The sequence below is a fragment of the Littorina saxatilis genome, linkage group LG4, assembly GCF_037325665.1.
Source record: "Littorina saxatilis isolate snail1 linkage group LG4, US_GU_Lsax_2.0, whole genome shotgun sequence".
NCBI lineage: Eukaryota > Metazoa > Mollusca > Gastropoda > Littorinimorpha > Littorinidae > Littorina > Littorina saxatilis.
In genome coordinates, this window is record NC_090248.1 from 2,812,174 (window position 1) to 2,834,232 (window position 22,059).

The 22,059-nt window shown below is 40.6% G+C and overlaps 1 protein-coding gene across 1 annotated transcript; it reads right to left on the reverse strand.

Annotated features, from left to right (window-relative positions):
* Positions 1-2,677: 2,677 nt before the first annotated feature.
* LOC138963774 (uncharacterized) lies at positions 2,678-21,524 on the reverse strand. Its single transcript, XM_070335627.1, has 8 exons — positions 21,425-21,524; positions 19,738-19,914; positions 18,589-18,650; positions 17,709-17,783; positions 15,841-15,952; positions 11,654-11,845; positions 10,642-10,833; positions 2,678-8,314 (listed from the first exon to the last, which is right to left on the reverse strand). The coding sequence occupies exons 1-8, from the start codon at positions 21,465-21,467 to the stop codon at positions 5,898-5,900; spliced, it is 3,270 nt and encodes a 1,089-aa protein (XP_070191728.1). The 5' UTR covers positions 21,468-21,524; the 3' UTR covers positions 2,678-5,897.
* Positions 21,525-22,059: the final 535 nt, after the last annotated feature.

Genomic DNA, 22,059 nt, shown 5'->3' on the forward strand with positions numbered 1-22,059 from the left:
CTTACTAAACTCTGCATATAACACAGTATCAGATTAAACTGAATGCTCAACACAATCAACACCTTAAATGGTGTAATATAATGCAGTATGAATTCTTTATTATTATTTTTTGAAGATATACATAATTTTGCCGGTCACCCTTAGGATTACCATGTAATTGAGGTGACATCAGGTGACCTTTGTAAAATACCTTTCTTGGGTGACCACTAGTCATATATGTGTCCATATCTGCATCAAATAGCACGGATCGAGGCCCAATGAGTGCTATTTGATGCAGAAGGACCCTTTTCACAGATATGGAGACATATGGTAAAAATATGTGTATTTGTTTGTCATCCAAGTAGTTTGCCGTGAGACAACTTTAAAAACAAGCGGAAAATCGCATTCCTTAGTATGAACACATTTTTATTGGACACTTTTTCCCCCGGAGTTTATAGACCCGTGTTTCCACAGGTAAAAGTCCCATACCTTGATTATTCCCATAACCTGCTATGAAGTTGTGGTGTGTATTATTATTGGTTTACAGTTAATATGCTAACTTGTGTGTAATATTTTTTTTAAAATTGCTATTTATTGATTGTTTTCATTTTTGTGTATCTACGTTGATATACACCTTATAACTTAAAAATTGCGACTTTGCTTGCTGGTCAGAATTGGGGGGGCTGCTGAACTTGGCAATTGAAAATTGAAACGGACTAGTGGGGCTCTGTTTGGGATTCGCGCTATTTATTGTGGGTTTTATGTTGGGCCGATCACACTAGCAACGACATGCATACATAAAAACCACAATAATTAGCGCGAATCTCAAACAGAGCCCCACTAGTCCGTTTCAATTTTCAATTTCAGCAGCCCCCCCAATTCTGACCAGCAAGCAAAGTCGCGTTTTTTTTTTATGTTATAAGCTGTATTTTTTTTATATCCATGGTTTGAGACATGATTTTTGAAGCTACACTACTCACAAAAAGTTAAGGACCACTATGAGAAAACAGGTGCTCAATAAAATCAGTTCGCTACTGTTATTTATTTCTCAGTGAAACCCGGCAAATTGTTATGAATTCTTGTTCAGCTGTAAGTGGGCGATGTTGTGTTAGTGGGAAAATTGCACGGGATTTTCTACCACTGAGCTTGGTAGCAAAAGAAAAAGCGGAAACTTGCGAAAAAGGACCTTGTTTTGGACCGTTCAGCCCGAACACATTGCACAAGCCACACGGAAAAACCATTATGCACGTCAAGCACTGCTGTTTATGTGTGAGATGCTGTCACTTGCTTGGCTTTTTGAGAAGAAATACCACAAGTATTAGGCATTATCTGACAATGCCTCCACGACGAAAATTGAACGAGTTTGAGAGGGGACGAGCTGTTGCATGGTTCCAAGATGGTGTCCCCAAGCGAGAAGTGGCCAGGCGACTTCACGTGTCCATCTCGGTCATTGTCAGACTGATTCAACATTTCACAGCCACTGGGAGGGTCCAGGAAAGACGCAGACCTGGGCGACCAAAGAAGACAACTCCACGTGAAGATCGTCTCATTGAACGACTAGTCTTGCAAACAAGAATAGCCTCTTCCAGCATTATTCGAAGGCAGCGGAGGGTGGCTACTAACACCAACATCAGCCAGCAGACCATACGGAATCGCCTTCATGGGTTTAACCTCCGTTCTCGTCGCCCAGCTGTACGGCCACGCTTAACTCCAGCCCATAGGGCAGCACGCCGCGCCTTCTGAAGACGTCACGTGAGGTGGACACGTCAGCAATGGTCCCAGGTCCTGTTCAGTGATGAATCACGCTTCACCCTGAACCACGACGACCGACTGAGGGTCTGGAGGCGCCAAGGGGAACGCTACATTGACACCACTGTCCAAGAAAAGGTGGCCTTTGGTGGAGGTTCTGTAATGGTCTGGGGGGCCTTCAGCCTTCACCACAGAACACCCTTGTTTCATGTACAGGGTAACCTGACTGGCCTCCGATACCGGGATGAGATCCTTCGACCGCTGGCTGTGCCTACACTGCAGCAGATGGGACCGCAGGCTGTCCACCAGGATGACAACGCTCGCCCCCACAGGGCAAGGGTGGTCAACGACTTCCTGCAGCAGTCTGGAGTCAACAGAATGGAGTGGCCAGCATGCAGTCCCGATCTCAACCCGATTGAGAACCTCTGGGATGAGTTGGATCGCAAAGTGAGGAGCAACCACCCCCCTCCCAGGGTTGTCCAGCACCTCTACCAGATGCTGCAGGCTGAGTGGCAGGCGCTTCCACAGAGGATCTTCACCACCCTGGTCAACTCTATGAGGACTCGCTGCGTCGAGTGCCAGAACAGCCAGGGCGGTTACACACATTACTGAACTTTTGGGAGCATCTGAATGCCATGTCTTGTGATTTCAACGACTTTGTGAAATTAAATTTCGATACGTACACACTTTGATAAAATGTACAGACCAAACGATTGCTCAAAATTGAAGGAAACATTGTATCGTTATCACTAAAGCATTGAATTAAACGTTTGCCAAATACCAACGCATTGGCTTTCTTATTTGGAAAGTTATAAATTTGTGTGCAAGTGATCCTTAACTTTTTGAGAGTAGCTTATATTAGACTCACTCACAGACACACAAACTGAAAAAATATACATAAACAAGCACAAACATTAAAAACATTGACACACTAAATCAAACAAACACATTATTTTTAGGTTTAATCTTTAATTTTTAGGTCAAAAGTGTAATCATTCAAATTTCAATGAAGCATTCACCAAAAAAATCAATAAAAAAAAAAATCACCAAAAAACCATCAATAGAAGCAGTTTCTGTAAAACAACGGCAAACAACAGACTAGATTAACACTGCTTCCATTAAATTAGGTACTTCCCTGTTAAGTCATTGGTCACACACATATCATCAAACACTATGATCCGTCACTCTTAAAACCACAGAAAATAATAGACTAGATCATACACTTTCACAAGCATATATTCACCAAGGATTTCAATTAAAAACACTTGACAGACGAAATAGGTCAATGGTCAACTCATTGGTCAATCAAACAAAAAAGCACAAACACACAGGATATCAAAGCAGAAATTGCTTGTTACAAAATCCGTGAATTTTATGAAAATACTGAAGAGCGGGCCATATTAATTAATCAAAATCATGTTGATCAACTTTTTTTTTTAAATTATATCATTTTTGGTATACATGTAGTACCATAATTTGAAAAAAATGACATTCATTATGCAAAAAAGATGAGGTTTGTTTCGGATAGCCCGACCGACCCTAAACTTTTTTTCCTGCATAGTAAAATCGCCGATCGTAAACTGTGTTTTGCCTTGCGGAGAAATAACATAAAATTGTCTACTTTTTTAAAAGAAATTGAACAAAATTGAAAGAAAGAAAAAGACCAATCGGGACAAAAATGACAACAAAAACAAAAAACAAAAACAAAAAAATCCGACAGACCGACCTTCCTTTTTTGGGTCATGTTACCCGAAACCAACCTATTTTTTTGTTACCTTATGGTTACAAAGCCTTAATTGGTCGATCAATACAAGCAATTGCTTCAAACAACACAAAGCACCATCAAATTGAAGAAAGACAATTATGATTACTGGCAGATGAAATCAAATGTGTTCATTTCTGAGATAAGACTCACTCATAGACACATGAAAGTATTAAACATCTCGGCACCAGTAATTGTTTTATCAATAGAAGCAATTACTCCAAAATTAAGAGCACCATAAAATACAACGGCATAAAACACTTCACAAAATATCAGACAATAAGCACCATATGATAATTCTGATAAAAATATGCAAGGATGGAATATCTGTCCACAGAATTAACACATAATTTGAAGGGGGAAAAAAGAAGTCACAAGTGCTCAACTTCCTATTATAAACAATGCAGAGAAGGTGGCACTAGGGCTCTCATTGTAAGAATGGAAACAAATAGCGGAGATAACATAGCAAGATAATCTTACTACTCATGACACAAAATGACTGCAAGTAGACCGTTCAAGCACGACAGACAACACCACAGACAATAGAAGATGGCAATTGGTGGAAGTCAACTAGAATCAGCAAAGAGCACAGAGACCTGGCCATAACATTCTGTAGAATTTTAATAACCCAAAACAACCCTGCCAACTTTCTTTTTCTTCCCAGTTCTTATTTTTTTTGTGCTTTAGCCATTTCTTTGTGCTCTTCCCAGGTCTGATCTGAGTTGGTGCGCTTACACCACCAAACCATAATTCACTGTGTGTGGTGTTCCGTGTCTCCTGTCCTTTTGCCCTCAGGGCACTTGCGCGGTCCCTTTACTCCAGATTCTTTTCTTGGAGGCAGCCCTAGCGGTTTTTATTTTAACACCTCAATTCTGTAAATTTAATACAACCCATTGGACTTGACTGTGCCAAATTTCAATGGTTTCTGATATATAAACTGTAAACTATGACCGGAATGAACGAATGACAGACACATTAAAGTTTGTTGAACACTCAGGAATAAAAACCGTTAGCGTTTGGAAAAATAATGCATTTTTTTTTATTTTTTTTACTAAGCTCGATTGACGAGCCATTCTCAAACGTTCCAAGTCAATGCCAAAATAGTGCTTACAAGTTTCCCCCCCTAGATTTAACCCCTCTTGTTTCTTCCATCCGATGTGTCGGCGACATTCACAGAAGTCTATGCATTTTTCTTTTAACAACCACAAAAGTATGCGTTTTCGTTCCAAGAACTACATTGTTTTTTTCAAACTATGAAGATTTTTTATTTTTTTTTAATATCCGCGGACTTGATGATTGTAATCTGCGGAAACCTTACGTCCAACCGCGGATCCGATGACAATTCCCTTGCCTGCAATAAGCCTTTCTTATCTTTAAGACCAACGACTACATAACATAACATGACATAACATAGAATTTTAGTCGGTCCGAGGACAACTAGCACTATTCGAAAAATCAACTCTTTGGTGTCAAATATCAGCCAAAAATTAAACGTATAAATAGGAACAAAATATTTTGGCAATCAATCCGGACCATTATGCCCACCACAACACTGGTTTTTCCCTAATGGCCTGCCTTAACCAGCCGAATCATTGCTCGGCGAATGGCATTCGCCCGAATCACATTTGTCCTTAACCAGGTGAAGTGATTTGATTCGGGCTCGGTCAGTTTGGGCGACAGTCGTTCTCGTCCCTAACCAGCCGAACCAAAAGTAAACGAACGAACAGGATGTGAGCTTGCCGGAAATGACGCAACAAAACGTAAACAAAAATGGCTTCCGTTAACAACGAAGAAAATTTCACTTCGCTGCTAGCCCTGTACGCGTTGGCCGACGCCGATGATGAAGACAACGAAAGACCGCGTCTTCTCTCCTTTTTTTTGAAATCCTTGTGTCTGGTATTCCAGAGGCAAGGGAACGATTCCCATAAATCAATAAAGACATCCAAACTATCGTCGGTCAACTCAGGCAAATCGGACATTTTTTTTGTTTCGTTATTCAGCAATCGAGTCTCCTCTCTAGAGAGCTCTTTTTTTTCGACGAATCAAACACCGGCTCGGAGAACATGCTCTGGGAGCAAATTTTAGCCTGAAACCCTGTCGCCGAGCAAGAACGAATCAGTTTCGGCGAACGCCTAGTCGACTGGTTAAGGAAAAAACTCATTCGCCCGAGCAATTTGCTTGGCGAATGCCATTCGCCGACCAATGATTCGGCTGGTTAAGGCAGGCCATAAGGATAATGATCTTGTTATCTGCAATGGGTGTAAAGTCTTCTTTTTTCCTTAATTTAAGTTATTAAACAGACCTGTCCCACATTACTGCCCCTACCAAGACAATATACGCAAGTGAATGTTTGAAAGATCAGTGAACTGATGTAAAACATCTCAAAGACTTAGTATCATTTGGTAAGTTAGAAGCAGCGGCTTTTGAATTGTTCTCGGAATTTCTTGCGTTCATTGAAGATTTTGGTGCGAAGTAGCTGCAGTTGCTGTTTGGGGTCTAAGCTCTGAAAGATGGACGTCTCGTTCAAAAATGACTTCATCTGTCCAACGGATGGTAGTGGTCCTGTGGAACCAGGGGCATTCAGCTGAATAAAGCTGGAAAACTTGTGGATGACCAAAGTTGTGTCTTTTCTAGACCACCTTGTATATGTGCGTTCTCGAGTAGTGTTATCAGAAAGTTGGGAGTCCCCGGTATTTGGGTAAGTGCTTCCAGAAGGGTGGGGGTGTTCAGTGCTTCCAGGAGGTTGGGGGTGTTCAGTGCTACCAGAAAGTTGGGGGTGTTCAGTGCTTCCAGAAGGTTGGGGGTGTTCAGTGCTTCCAGGAGGTTGGGGGTGTTCAGTGCTTCCAGAAGGTTGGGGGTGTTCAGTGCTTCCAGAAAGTCGGGGGTGTTCAGTGCTTCCAGGAGGTTGGGGGTGTTCAGTGCTTCCAGAAAGTTGGGGGTGTTCAGTGCTTCCAGAAGGTTGGGGGTGTTCAGTGCTTCCAGAAAGTCGGGGGTGTTCAGTGCTTCCAGGAGGTTGGGGGTGTTCAGTGCTACCAGAAAGTTGGGGGTGTTCAGTGCTTCCAGGAGGTTGGGGGTGTTCAGTACTTCCAGGAGGTTGGGGGTGTTCAGTGCTTCCAGAAGTAATGGTGTGCTTTGATTGCAGGTCAAGCGCGAGCGGCGCATGTTTGGCATGTGTCTTGCCATAGTTGTTTGAATCCAGACATTGAAGGAATCCTCCCACAGCGGTGAGTTCACGTATGGCTAAGGGACACTGATAGACAGTCTTATTGATGACCTCAGAGTGTCCCATGTGCCTGTAAAATGCCTCTCGGGTTGATGTGTCCTGCACGTCTTGAAGGGAGAATAGTGTCGAGGCACGGTGCCGGAATTTATCGGCAATCAAGAGTTGAGGTTTGCACAGTCTGGTTCCCATTTCCTTGGTCACTGCCTTGATAGCATTCCAACCATTGACATGATCAGAGGAATTAAGGGTGTTTGGGAACAGAAATATGTTGGCACTATTTATTTCAACTGACTTGCGTTGACGCACAAGCAGCTGTATGGGCTCGACAGAATCATTTGGAATGAGAACTGGGACAAGTCTTCGGCTTCCCTTGCCAGACTGATAGGCCAGTTTGAAACTTGAGGCCAAGGCCTGTTGTATGGGGTCTTCAACTGACACCACTTGCTGTGGATCAACCCAGACGCCATCCATTGCATCTTGCCAGTCAGTCAATGTCAGACGTGCAGGTTCCCCACCTCGCCTAGCATTAAACAAAGTCAGACGAGCAATCAACAGATTTCTCAGGCGGACAAAACTATTTGAATCAAAGAACTCATATGATCCAGGTTCTGCCAATATCTTGATCTCAGAGGCGATGAACTCGCGCAACTTCACTATATCCTCCTCCATGGGCATATCTGTTGGTTTTCTCAAATTGGTTCGTCGCTGTTCACAGGACAATTGAGCTGTGTAAAAAATGTAATCCCAGTTTAAATCCAGGACTGCCAAAAAACGGTCCACCTCCTCTGACTTGACCAATTCAGAAGTTATGATGTAATGTGCCTTCATGACTTTAGCTACCTTTTTCAAAAGGTATCCAACAGACAGTTTCATTCCTGCTTTCATGGAACCATTTTCGTTTGTTGTCATTTCTTTGACAGCCTGGGAAAGAACTTCAAATTGGGTTCGATCAACAACATCCTCACCATTTAAATTGTCTAAATCTGCAACTTTCCTCATCTGAACAATCAGGCTCCCAAGTGTGCGCATGTCAGACATGATGACTCGTCTTTCCTTTTTCATGCTTTTGTTGTAGAGCTTTTGACCGAGACGTACGATGACTTTGTCTGTCTGACAGAGCTTCCCAACTTCATCATTTCTGAAATGATCAAGAATCTCAGAACGAAACTCAGACGTTACAAAATCATGGTCACACCTGTGTCTTGTAAAGTTGTAATCCACAGACCCAACAGACATTACATTTTCCACACATGTTTGCTTGTGCTTCCATATTCTGGTTTTTGAAAAGAAGCCTTTGCACCCATTGCAGACGACAAGATCCTTATCCTTACCCGTCCCTCTTCTTTCTCTGTGGAAAATCGGATTTTTGCCACCAGAGAGCTTTATTGCATTGTTCTCTTTCAGAATGCCCAGCTTACGAATGCCTGAAAGCACTTCATTTTTGTCTTGTTTGGGAAGTTTAAAAGCTGAAGAAACTGCCTCCACATCGCTGTGTTTTCTCTTGAGGTGACGCGGAAGTCTTGACTGCATTTCTCCACAGTAGAGACATGGCCGTTTTGGTTTCTTTCCTTTCAGTTCGTTTGGCTTTGCTGGCAGATTTTCTGAAAACATAAAATAAAAAAACATCAGCTTTATGAACCGTGTCAACCCCAACCCCTCGCCAAACATAAAAAAATTACACACAATATTTGGGCAAGCTGTAAATAAAAACAATTTATAGAAGTATGGGGTTGAGATACACCTTGCAGAAACGACGCAGGGCCTGTATTCGTCTCTATCGGAAGTTCACATCTCTGCAAGTCTTTTCTCCTGGTAAGAAATAAAGTAATCACAATCATATACACACACATACGGAAAAGCCTGTTGGAGATTGTAATTTTCTCTCAGCTCCATGAAAGGCGCCCTTCTCCGACGACAGACTAAGTAGACGCTGGTAGTGGTACACTATTGGGGTTTGCCGACACTGCGGGAAGCAGACTCTTTTCAACTGAGGCGTTGCGTCGCCAAGATTTTCTCACTGATTGCTCCATCGCCGTTCATCACACAGTATCCTCGTGTAAAACTAACGAGTGTATTTAGGATTTGTCAAAGGTGCCTGTCTGCAATGTGAAATTGATCTGCGCGCGTTGCTTTTTTAGAGTTTAGATTAAATCATAGACCTTTATAAACAACTTTCGCGTTGCTAACGCATGACACATTTGACAGCGCCCCATACTCGGGGGCGGGGCGGGCCTTTGGACGATGACATGTGCTATGGGGGAGGTGATAATCAGAGTTATGAGGAGAGTGGGGAGATATGATAAGGGGGATAGAAAAATCAGTAATAACAATTTTGGCCCAGTGGGCAGTTATGGGACAGTGCAGTTATGGGACACGCTATCTGCCACGCTGGGTGGAGGGGCAACGTCACACCCCGCCAGACACAAAAGTGGAATAGGGACACCCAGAGAAAATAGAGCAGTGTGATCCGGGGATTGACACACAGTATAACTGAGAGATTGGGGAGGAATTCGCACAGTAAGGAACAGCGGTCGCAGAATATGCTTGTGGAAAGTGCTGCGATGGGGACATTGTTGCCCGAAAGTGATTCGTCCACCCTGCCCCACATGCATGACGTAAGTCAGTGTGGGGTTTGTGGGGACTTGGGTGACAGATACAGCTAGGAGAAATGTATTTATCTTTTTTCCCCAACAAATTCAAATTCATTGTACATCTATACTACCAATGAAAACTGGAAACGTATAATTACTGTCTAAAACAGCATAACAAGCAAAACATCAATGAACATCTCATTTTATAAATAGCTTCTAAACACACACAAACAGACCCACCCTCACACACTGAGTAACACATTCCCACAAGAATAAAAAAAAATAAAACAACGGTCTCACACACACACACTAACGCATACACATGTAGAACATCAATCACTAACCCCGCGACCCTCTGTATAAAGATACCGCCAAAAGGTCGCTAAGCCAGAGGCAGAAACTACTAGTATACGTATAGCCATTTATTGAAGTATGCAATGTATTGGATCGATTATCAGAGATTCATTAAAAAAAAAAAAAAAATAGTTTACAGTGGAGTCTACAGACATCAAGCTTGATGTCATAAGGGAACCTGGTGACTAAAGGGTGGGGGAGGGGGGGGTGGATTTTAGTAGGAGGAACGATGGGAAAGAGGTGGGGGCTTATAAAGAAATGATTTCTATTATGTATATATTTTGTTTTGTTAGGTGAACTTTTGTAAGCTTCATTGTTTATTTTTTAAGGGGCACTGAAGGATGCCGCTGGGCTGAGTCACCTTTTCATACTGTTTTTTACTGACGAGATGACTCACACTAACTCTTTTCAAATCCATTGCATTTCACTCAGAGAAATAAACAGATTTAATTATCTAATTTAGACAGTTTGAGTCGGAAGTTGACGTCACCGGTGTTAAATATCTTAGCTACCCCTTTTAAAAAACAATTAGTTCGCCGTTTGGCACTTGCAAATCTTTCTTGTATGCGTGTATTTCTCGTTTGGAAGCGAGATTCTTATTCCTTCTGGAAGTTTCAAAAAAACAACAACAACCGCAACTCAATTCGAAATAGAGACCAATAATAAAATGAAAATAAAACACAATATGGTAAATCGTGATGCGGTGGCCAATCGAAAGGTGTCACCGGTTCAAAGGGGAAACAAACCTACAGACGTTTTAGTGTGCCTTTAATTTATGTATAAAATGAAGAACAAAAATGAAGTTCGAACAACTTGGGGGGGTGGGGTGGGGTTGGGGGGGGTGGGGGGTATTCGGATGTTGAATGCTCAGAGCCACCCCCCCCCCCCCCCCTCAGTCCACATCAACAAACATGCTTACTCACCGTCACGCTTCTTATTTCTTACTTGCTGATTACCTCTATGCCCCAGCACTAAAGACTCACCTTTCCCAATTGACGGCGTGATGAAGCTGTGTGTGGAGGGTGTGTTACTGGTGGACTTGATGCAGGGATTTCTGTCGTCTGTGGCCACGTTGAACACTTGTGTCTCCGTCCTTTCACCGGCCGACTTGCTGTTTCCTTCTGTGGAGCTGCTGCTGCTGTGGACGACACCTTCAGCAGTGTTGGTTTGAATTTCTGTCGGACACACAGTGAGAAACAAGTTGTGTTAGTATATAATTATTGATAGCATGTGGTCACAAAGCATACAGTTCCATGTCTGACAAACTTGAACATTTTGTGATGTAATTCACAGGGTTCGACACAAACTTTTTTTTGGCCTGGAGCAGATGGTGCCCCAGCAACAAATATTCCTGGTGCTGAGAGCCAAATCATTGGGCTGAAATCCAGTTTTGGAGAAATACCGTCTCGCTTTATAGTATGGATTTTTTTTTCTTCTTCTCCGTATCGAGTCGAGTGGTTTAGTACATGTAGTGTGTTTTGGCAGGAAATAGAAAGGCTTCTCTTGATACTGAGAGAATCCTTGATTGCCTGTTTTGTACGCTTCAGCAATGGTGTCACACTTTGGTTTAGCAAAATGAGCAATATGGCAAATGCAATACATGTACAGTAAAACCTGTAAATAGTGAACACCCTTGGGACCAGATAAAGTAGTTCACTATTCACAGGTGTCCTTTGTTCGGAGGGAACAAGTATCAAAGTATAACCGATTTGTGCCAACAAAGTTCACAATTGAGAGGTTTCCTTTGTTCAGAGGTTCGTTGTTCACAGGTTTTACTGTACCAGCATTTCTCTACATAACACTGTCTAGAAGGATGTCACAAATGACAGTCAATAATTAAAGAAATTATTGCACACACACCCATGCTCAGAGCCACCCCCCCCCCCCCCCCCCCCCCACCCCCCTCAGTCCACATCAACAAACGTGCTTACTCACCGTCACGCTTCTTATTTCTTACTTGCTGATTACCTCTATGCCCCAGCACTAAAGACTCACCTTTCCCAATTGACGGCGTGATGAAGCTGTGTGTGGAGGGTGTGTTACTGGTGGACTTGATGCAGGGATTTCTGTCGTCTGTGGCCACGTTGAACACTTGTGTCTCCGTCCTTTCACCGGCCGACGTGCTGTTTCCTTCTGTGGAGCTGCTGCTGCTGTGGACGACACCTTCAGCAGTGTTGGTTTGAATTTCTGTCGGACACACAGTGAGAAACAAGTTGTGTTAGTATATAATTATTGATAGCATGTGGTCACAAAGCATACAGTTCCATGTCTGACAAACTTGAAAATTTTGTGATGTAATTCACAGGGTTCGACACAAACTTTTTTTTGGCCTGGAGCGGATGGTGCCCCAGCAACAAATATTCCTGGTGCTGAGAGCCAAATTATTGGGCTGAAATCCAGTTTTGGAGAAATACCGGTCTCGCTTTATAGTATGGATTTTTTTTTCTTCTTCTCCGTATCGAGTCGAGTGGTTTAGTACATGTAGTGTGTTTTGGCAGGAAATAGAAAGGCTTCTCTTGATACTGAGAGAATCCTTGATTGCCTGTTTTGTATGCTTCAGCAATGGTGTCACACTTTGGTTTAGCAAAATGAGCAATATGGCAAATGCAATACATGTACAGTAAAACCTGTAAATAGCGAACACCCTTGGGACCAGATAAAGTAGTTCACTATTCACAGGTGTCCTTTGTTCGGAGGGAACAAGTATCAAAGTATAACCGATTTGTGCCAACATCAAAGTTCACTATTGAGAGGTTTCCTTCGTTCTGAGGTTCGTTGGTTTTACTGTACCAGCATTTCTCTACATAACACTGTCTAGAAGGATGTCACAAATGACAGTCAATAATAAAAGAAATTATTGCACACACACAAAATATATACATGTGCATTATTTCAGATAATCAACACCCAAAAGATGGGTGCAGATATGGACATGGTCGCCCCAAGTAGCATTTTTACAAAGGTCACCTGATGTCACCTCAATTACATGGTAATCCTAAGGGTGACCAGCAAAATTGTGTATATATCTTCAACAAATAATAATAAAGAATTAATACTGCATTATATTACACCATTTGAGGTGCTGATTGTGTTGAGCATTCAGTTTAATCTGATACTGTGTTATATGCAGAGTTTAGTAAGGTCACCCTAAGGCCAAAAACAAAAGTGTATGTTTCTGGTAACATGGCTGAAAAAATAGGGTAGACATTTTTTTTTTTTTGGGGGGGGGGGGGGGGGGGGGGGGAAGGTTAGAAAGGAACTAATAAAACAAGCAAAGAGCCTGAACTCACTATACAAAACACAAACAACACATTTACAAAACAAATGCGATAAATCATAAAGGGTATAAAATGATTGTTTTAATATCTGGTCCTAGTGAGATATTTCCGTGAGGAAGCAAAAGTGAAGACATGTAACACCTTCTTTGAGACTTTGTTGGGCGACTTTTTCCAAAGAAAAGAACACTTACACACCCACACCGATTTGTATCAATGCTCTCTGCACTCAAAACGAAGGCTTTTCACGTTGAAGGAATGAAGATTGGCAAGAGATATCGACCAGTCAAGTTCGTAACCATCCTCAAACTTTGTTGAAGAATATCCTGTCGCCATGACTGCATACTTCTTTGGATCAAACTCGGGGTGAATATCATGGAACACCTCAATGAGTGTGTTATGCACTGGATATGCACTAATTAGTTTGATTGTGAACATTCTTCACATGATCGCATTTTTTGACCTCAAAGCCACTGCGTGCTTCGCTTTTGCAGAACCCATATTGTCGTCTGTGTAAAGGAGGAGTGATGCCCTTTGCAACTTGGAAACTGGAGTTATGCCCCTTCAATTGCCTGTTACTTTCGTTTTGACGCGAGTCCTTTTACGTCGTTCATTTTTTTTGTTTTTGAGTCACTTGAGAAAAAGTGACTCTATGTAATCGGTCAGTGTTAGTCTGTCCGTCCGGCCGTCCGTAGACACCACCTTAACGTTGGACTTTTCTCGGAAACTATCAAAGCGATCGGGCTCATATTTTGTTTAGTCGTGACCTCCAATGACCTCTACACTTTAACGATGGTTTCGTTGACCTTTGACCTTTTTCAAGGTCACAGGTCAGCGTCAAAGGAAAAATTAGACATTTTATATCTTTGACAAAGTTCATCGGATGTGATTGAAACTTTGTAGGATTATTCTTTACATCAAAGTATTTACATCTGTAGCCTTTTACGAACGTTATCAGAAAAACAAGGGAGATAACTAGCCTTTTCTGTTCGGCAACACACAACTTAACGTTGGGCTTTTCTCGGAAACTATAAAAGTGACCGGGCTCAAATTTTATGTGAACGTGACTCATTGTGTTGTGAATAGCAATTTCTTCCTGTCCATCTGATGCCTCATATAATATTCAGAACTGCGAAAGTGACTCGATCGAGCGTTTGCTCTTCTTGTTTTGTTTGGACTTTGGGCCAAAAAAAAAAAATTTTCTGTTTAGGGTAACCCGACCGACCCTATCGATTTGGCGCCGACCCAAAAACTTTTTTTTTATTTCAAAAAAAAAGAAAAAAAAAAAAAGAGGTTAAAAATGCTAAAAAGAGACATTTGTGACCCTCCACCGCGGAATGAGTCGCATGTCACCTTTGCATGATTTTCATATTTTTACATTTTCCTAAAGAGTTTTTTATGCTCTATCCAGTGGTGAAAACCGTTTTAGAAAAGAGCGAAAACTGTTTGAGTTATAAGCCTGTGACTAAGGTGACCCTCACACTGTCACCAGACACTCCCCGGACTTATATTAAAGCCTAGCGCAGAACCGCGCGAGGTGACATGCGACTCATTTCGTGGTGGAGGGTCACATTTGGCGTTTCTTTCTCTCCCTTTCTCTCTGTTTTTATTTATACGTTTAGTTTGAAACATGTATTCATCAAATATAAGAAGTGAATGTTCAGCCAACATAGCATTTACACACAAAAAAAAACAACAAAAAAAAAACAAAAAAAAACCCTACCTACCTACCGACCCTACTTTTTTTGGTCATGTTACCCTAAACAGACAATTTTTTTTTTTGGCCTTGGCAATAAAAAAGTTTAGGGTCGGCACCAAAACCTAGGGTCGGCCGGGTTACCAGAAACATACACTTTTTTTGTGTGGGCCTAATTCATCATTCCACTGAGGTCACACTAACAGTAGATTTGTACTTATATATATTGAATGATTCATTGATTGCATATTTCATTGAATTGTTTGTCAATACTGTACATTAAAATGTAAATGAATGATCAATTTCTTGTGTTTACTTGCTGTTTAACATAAGTTTTCTCTTTTAGTTTTAAATGGAACCACCTATTATATTGTGACAATTAAAGAAGTTAAGTGGTGAAAATGCTTATATATACAAACGGTTATTTATGGTGACCAAAGGTCGCCTAAAGTCAATTTTTATTGCATTTGGGTTTTAGGGTGACCGAAAATCGGTCGCCCTAAGGATTTTATCTCTGCAGCCAGTTTGCAAAGTACTTCAGACTGCCTTTCGGCGCTAAAAGATTCTGTTTTGATTGGACAACGCTTGCTGTTATGTAATTTTTAAAGACAATCTTTCTATTTTGACATAAGTTTTCCCCTTTAGCCTTAAATGGAACCACATATTATTTTGTGACAATTAAAGAAGTTAAGTGGTGAAAATGCTTATTTCAACTACCATGTATTCCCATTAGGGGTGAAAATTGTTACTTTCCTTTGAGGGCCAAATTTACAATTTAGAGCATTATTAAAAAAAGTATGTGTATAAACATATAACACTCATTAAGGTTGGATTTTAATGTCGTAAAACTACTTAGATTTATTGTTTGATCCGTGCAATTGATGAATTAAAAAAATTGTCATTTTTTTATTTTTTTATTAAAAAGTCAAAAGCCCTTTTACAAAATATGTGAGGGCTCCAGCCAAACTTTGAGAAGATTTGGCCAAAACTAAACTACATTTCGACACCAGAAAAGCAATTGAAAAGAATTTGTTGGGATCATCAGGAGACCGTATTTTAATCTCCAGAAGGATGATAATCACAGATACTGTAGTTCCTGGCAGGTGGGGAGGTCGCACCACCCAGTCACAACCTTGGCTAACTAGGATGTGACGGCAAAGTTTCCCAAACATAAATGAATGGACAAGTTAATTATTTAATAAATGACTAACCTTGTTCCTGATACTTTGGTAGGGACTGTCGATGTACTGAGGATTGTTGACAATGTTTGCCTTGTGAAGAGCCTTTTCTCTTTGTTCTCACTGGACTAATGTGTTGTGTGGGCTGAAACAAAAAAGTCGCTGAGAGTTTTAATTGATCCACAGATTGATATTAACATTTTCTTTCAAATATTTGCACTGGATACTGGAATACACAATAATATATATCAATCAATCAATCAATGAGTCTTATATCGCACATATTCCGTGGGTACAGTTCTAGGCGCTCTGCAGTAATGCCGTGTGAGATGAAATTTTATACGACCAGTAGATTGCAGCCATTTCGGCGCATATTTACCTTTCACGGCCTATTATTCCAAGTCACACGGGTATAGGTATACAATTATTAACTGTGCCTAAGCAATTTTGCCAGGAAAGACCCTTTTGTCAATCGTGGGATCTTTAACGTGCACACCCAATGTAGTGTACACGGGGGGAGGGTTCGGACACCGAAGAGAGTCTGCACACAAAGTTGACGCTGTGAAATAAATTTCCGCCGAACCTGGGATCGAACTCACGCTGACAGCGGCCAACTGAATACAAATCCAGCGCGCTACCAACTGAGCGCTACCAAATTGGTAAACTTCAAACTTTACCTTCCAGTGTAATCAATGGTGGTCAGCTGTACAATACAAAGTAAAAATAATATTTCATAGTATTGTTGGACAATCATTTCACTTGCTTATTACAAACTATCATAAATCAGAGGACAATTTACGTGCCAGTCATCATTCCTCCATACATATACTTCATCTTGTGATCAGTAGGTCATAACAAGTACTTGACCCTAAAGCGGTCATTGAATACCCCTGTCACCAAAACATTGTACGACAATTTCACTATAGTTTTATCTGTGGCAACACATATCTATAAGGCACTGTGCCATTCGGTCTAGTGGTTTGTTGGTCTATCGGTCATTGAGTTGGTCAGTAGTACGTAGGTCAGTGTGGTTGCGCAAGGATGGCACGAAAATGTGTGAAGACTGAAGTGTTCCACATTTTTCCATCTATTTACTATTACCGTTTTGGTTTTTTTATCGATTGGCTGACAATTTTGCGCTTTGGGGTCACAGATATTGCTAAGTTGCGCTGGGTTTTTTTTTAAATTTTTATGTGCGGTTCTCATTGCATAAGTATCTATCACATAAAAAAAATCAGAAAAATTGGTCAAATACTTTACGAGAAAAATTTGTTACAGAATGACGGAATCCAGTACAGTAAAACCTGTGAACAACGAACCTCTGAACAAAGGAAACCTCTCAATAGTGAACTCTGATGTTGGCACAAATTGGTTATTCTATGATACTTGTTCCCTCCGAACAAAGGACACCTGTGAATAGTGAACTAATTTCTCTGGTCCCAAGGGTGTTCACTATTCACAGGTTTTACTGTATACCAAACCTGTGCCAACCCTGACACCAAATGAGCTATGCAGCAGTAATAGTGTCATCATCATCATCAGCACATCTTGCTCTCTTATTCCTTCTTTATTGTTACTTGGCGGCAAAAAAAAACACACACAACATTCACCCTATGGAATAAAGTCCAGTGGGTTAATAAAAACCAGTTGGATATAGCTAGTCTTGTTATAAATCGGGATTGGTGTCTTCGCAAATTAGGGTCCTACCAGCCAGCTTTGCAGCAGTAATAGTGGCATCATCATCATCAACACATCTCTCTCTCTCATTCCTTCTTTATTGTTACTTGGCGGACACAAAGCAAAAACCCACAACAAACCCACAACAAACCCACACAAAAAACAGCATTCACCCTATGGAGATAAACTCCAGTGGGTGAATAAAAAAGTCAATGTATACTTACAATCTGCAAAAGCGGGAATACTTGTGAAATCTCACTTTCAGTGTCATCCTCTGTACTTGGACAAAAATCGGGATCCTGTAATAATAAAAAATACATAAAGGCAATTAGAGACGGCAGAGATCACCCTTTCCCTTGTTAATATTTTGAATAGGGAGAAGTAACACTTAACTTTTATTTCAAGGAATCCTGAATTTTGGTTTAAATCCACCATACATCAACAATTAAAAAAGAAATCTAGCTGTATACAATTAGATCACACACATACACCCTTTTCACGCATGTAGCCGTATGAAATTCTCAAGCGAGTTACATAACATGAAGTACTGCGGTGAGCCTTACTTAAGTTAGACCAATCTCAATTGAATGATAGGGCCATCCTCTGAATACCTTGAAAAGCACTACTGTTTTGTGACAGGTGGATGAACATAGACTCACTTTTGGTTTGCATATATGAGTCAAAGATAATTTCCAAATATAACATTGTGAAGTAAGAACACATGTTTCACACAACCAACAGAAGAACATAAAACATGCAATAAGAGGTGGGGGCAGTCCCAAATACAGGATATTGCTCACAAGACATTTTCCAGGAATTACCAACCAGAGATGGCTTTCTGTTGGACTGGACTGACTGTACTGTGAAAACAATTTCTCCAAAATGTTTGATGAGAGTTGGGATTCAAAGCTCAGAGCTTTGTACATGTAACACAAAACTCCCTGTGTTGCTCCCTTGTCATAATGGCTTTGGGATATTAAGCGGCAATCAGATTTTTTTTATCAGCGGAATGTAAAGAAAAAAATGTCCAAACAGTGGACATGCATATGTTACAATGCTTACAATAGCTTACAATGTATAATGTTAACTTAACATTGTACTTACGTTTGCGAAGTCACCGTCAAGAGAACCCAGTGGATCTTCTGAAAGTTCCCTGGAGTTATTGCCTGTAATCAAATGTATGAAAATGTCAATGTATTTTTACAAGTAATCTTGCATTAAATAGATTTGAACAAAAACCGATTTTCTTATCAAAATCCGTTTATTCTTGTGGTGAACTTACAACATTCAATATGTACTGCAGGATGGTAAAGAGCATCTGATCACAGTATAGAACCTAGGAAAAAGATAAACAGAATATATCAAGGGTTGCCTGCCTAAGGATTGCATCGACTACTCTCGAGTTCCTAATAATAGTCGGGGTCTAAATAATAGTCCGGGGTGCCACTTTGTTTAAAATTTAATAAAAGCCCGGGTCTAAATAGTAGTCCGGGGTGCCATTTTGTTTGAAAATTAATAAAAGTCAGGGGTTTCAATAATAGTCCGGGGCGTCATGTACAATGTTTCAAGTGGTCTGTATTTTTAACTACTAATACAACCGACAGGACAAAGACTACTGCTACTGGTGTGCAAGTATGAGATCTATTGATGATGAGTAGCACAACACACAAGCAAATAAAGGTAACATGAACGATGTGCTGTAGTTTGCACATGTATGTCTTTTGGAATTACCAAGGTACTAGTAGAACTTTGTGCCCAGACTTCCAAATCTAATAATCGTCCAGGGTTCTAATGAACGTCCGGGCTGCCTGATATCCCACAATTAAATAAACGTCCGGTCTCAAATAAGCCCGTCCAGGGGGGATTTTTTTACGAAAATAAATAAGCGTCCATGGACGTTTAATCGGAACTTGGGAGTAGTCTCTTCTTTCTTTTTTGAAAAAAAGGGCTTCTCATAAAAACATATTTTTGAGTGGAGAACCCAAGACAACAGTCTCCTCTCCAAGCATTTCATAAACACCAATGCACCACAGCCTTTTCAGTCTTCTTGTTATCATGGCTTCCCCAGACCAAAAGACGGCAGTCGCTAAGGATCAAGTCACGGTAGTGTCGATTCGACAGACAAAAGACCATGCAAAGTTACCACTCAGGTTTTAAATTTCAGTAATAGTAATCAATATACTGATACAATTACAAACCTCTTGATTAACCCTCCCCTCCCTCCATTTCTCCCTCTCTACACTCAAAACTCACCTTCTTCTATGGATGGCGTGATGAAACTATGTGTGGAGGGTATGTTACAGGTGGACTTGATGCTGGGATTTCTGTCGTTGAACACTTGTGTCTCCGTCCATTCACCGGCCGACTTGCCGTTTCCTTCTGTGGGGCTGCTGTTGCTGGCGACAGCTTCGACAGTGTTGTTTTGAATTTCTGTCAGACAAACAGAGAGAAACAAGTTGTGTTAATCTCCTTTGCTCCTACTAGTGTCATAAAAACAGAAGAAAGAAAAAAGACACTTCCTCTATATTTTCATAGCGAAGGGTTTTGTGGTCTTTAGTGAGTTAACGAGTTTGTCTTGCACTAAAGAAGTCCATGGATAGATATGCACTCCTCATCGCCACCAATACCATACATATAAACTTATTACACAAGTCATATATTTAGTCCAGTTTCTTGCTCGGTTAAATTTTGGCTAATAAACCAAATGGCGGATCTGAGACATGCCTCATCAGCCAAGGGCTCATTGGCCTATTCATAGTCTTAGAAAAATAAGATGGCTTCCAGTAAAAAAAAAAAGCACTAAACGCAGAAGCTCGAAGTAAACCGCTGTGCTATCGAGACTCCAAGTCCAAGTAAGATAGAAGAGTATCACTCGATTGGGTTAAACAAAATCAGCCGATATGTCACATGGTGCTATATGCTGATAAGCTGAATCGACTTACATGTATTCACACACAATCAAGTTACTATGATAGCCTTCTGCAGTGCATTCGTATTCAATTTTCCTATTTTTATTAATTTTGTTCTAAATGCAGTCAAAGACACCTTCCTCAAGCCAACACTAGTCACAGAAGGTTTAAAAGGTTATAACCTCAGGCTACAAAGCAATGAAGATTGTCTGAACTGATGTTGGAAACGATCTATTAGAAATGTTCACAACCGGTATTAATTTTATGACGTCATACTTTCCTGGAAACAATGTTACAATCAGTCCCAAGTAAATATGAAATGGTCCTGAAAAAAACCCACACCTACCAACCATGAATTTTATTTACTTTTGATTGCTTACCTATTATTGCTGCTCGCGTGGGTCACATGTCAGATGTGTCATGAGTAAATTGTGCGGTGACTTTGCAGCCAGAAAGCTTTTGCAACACGTGTTTTGCTGTGTGAGTCATAATATAATTAGAACAAGGATTTTAGCCGCACAAAACACGCGCTTTGAAGGCCGACGACGAATCGGGGCATTTGAAAAGCAATCAGTCCCTGGGACCGAGGCACTGGGAATGAATCGGTGTTTCCAATTTTCAATCGGTAAAATACTGATAATTACTGGTTAATGCGACCCCCGTCACTGGTAAATTTATATTGTTACTCACTAATAAGAGTTTCAACTAAAATAGAAAACAAAACACTCAGATCAGCACAGTGATGGTACTAGACATTTTTAAATCCAGTATTTTTAGGTAAAATGCCAATAAAATCCGGTATGCTAAGCACAACTCTGAGCAGCAATCAATATTTTTTTTCGGTATCAGAAAAAAATACCGGTAATATACTGGATTACTGGTAATGGCCGGTTAATGCCATCACTGTCAGTATAATGATAAACTGATGTGCTGAGATTCATGGAAAAAGCATGCGACTCATAAAAAAACAAAGCATTGTAAGACAATCATGAATAGTGTAAATTGTGATGTGGAAATGCATCATGCCTTACCTGCCATTGCATTTCTTTGCTTTTCCAAAGCTACCTGTACCATTCTTTTTCCTCTTGAGTAATGGGCTGTATATTTGGTGTCCTGCAAGCAAAACAAACAAAACCTTCTAGCCAAATAATGTCTCAATTTTGAAGCAAACAAAGTTTTCCAATTTTTCATTTGCAATTTGAAGATAAGGTTCAAGATTACAAGGTTCTTTAATTCGCCATAATCACAGAGTGACAAGAACATTATTTTGGTGTACCTATTCATCCATTTCACCAGGACAAAAACTGTCGCATTCATATTACAACTAAGATACAATCAATCTATCAATCATAGAAAGCGCTTAGAATTCTTTTGTTTCGCTTCGGATTGTTCAAAAATTTCCGAAATGTAAGCAAAGAAATACCTACTTTCAAGATTTTTCACGACGCTTCGTCAGTGTCCTTCGTGTTACGGTAACGGATGAGTCACTAATCATGACAAGAAAGCGAAACAGATTTCGCGCCGAACAGGCCGAAATGCTAATCTTCATCGAACGTAACTTGGAAGTGTGTGTATGAATCGAATGACAACGGGTACTCTTCCAATCTTCAATTTTAAACAAACTTTTAACCTTTTTTTTTTTACCTTGTGTGGATGCAAACGTAAA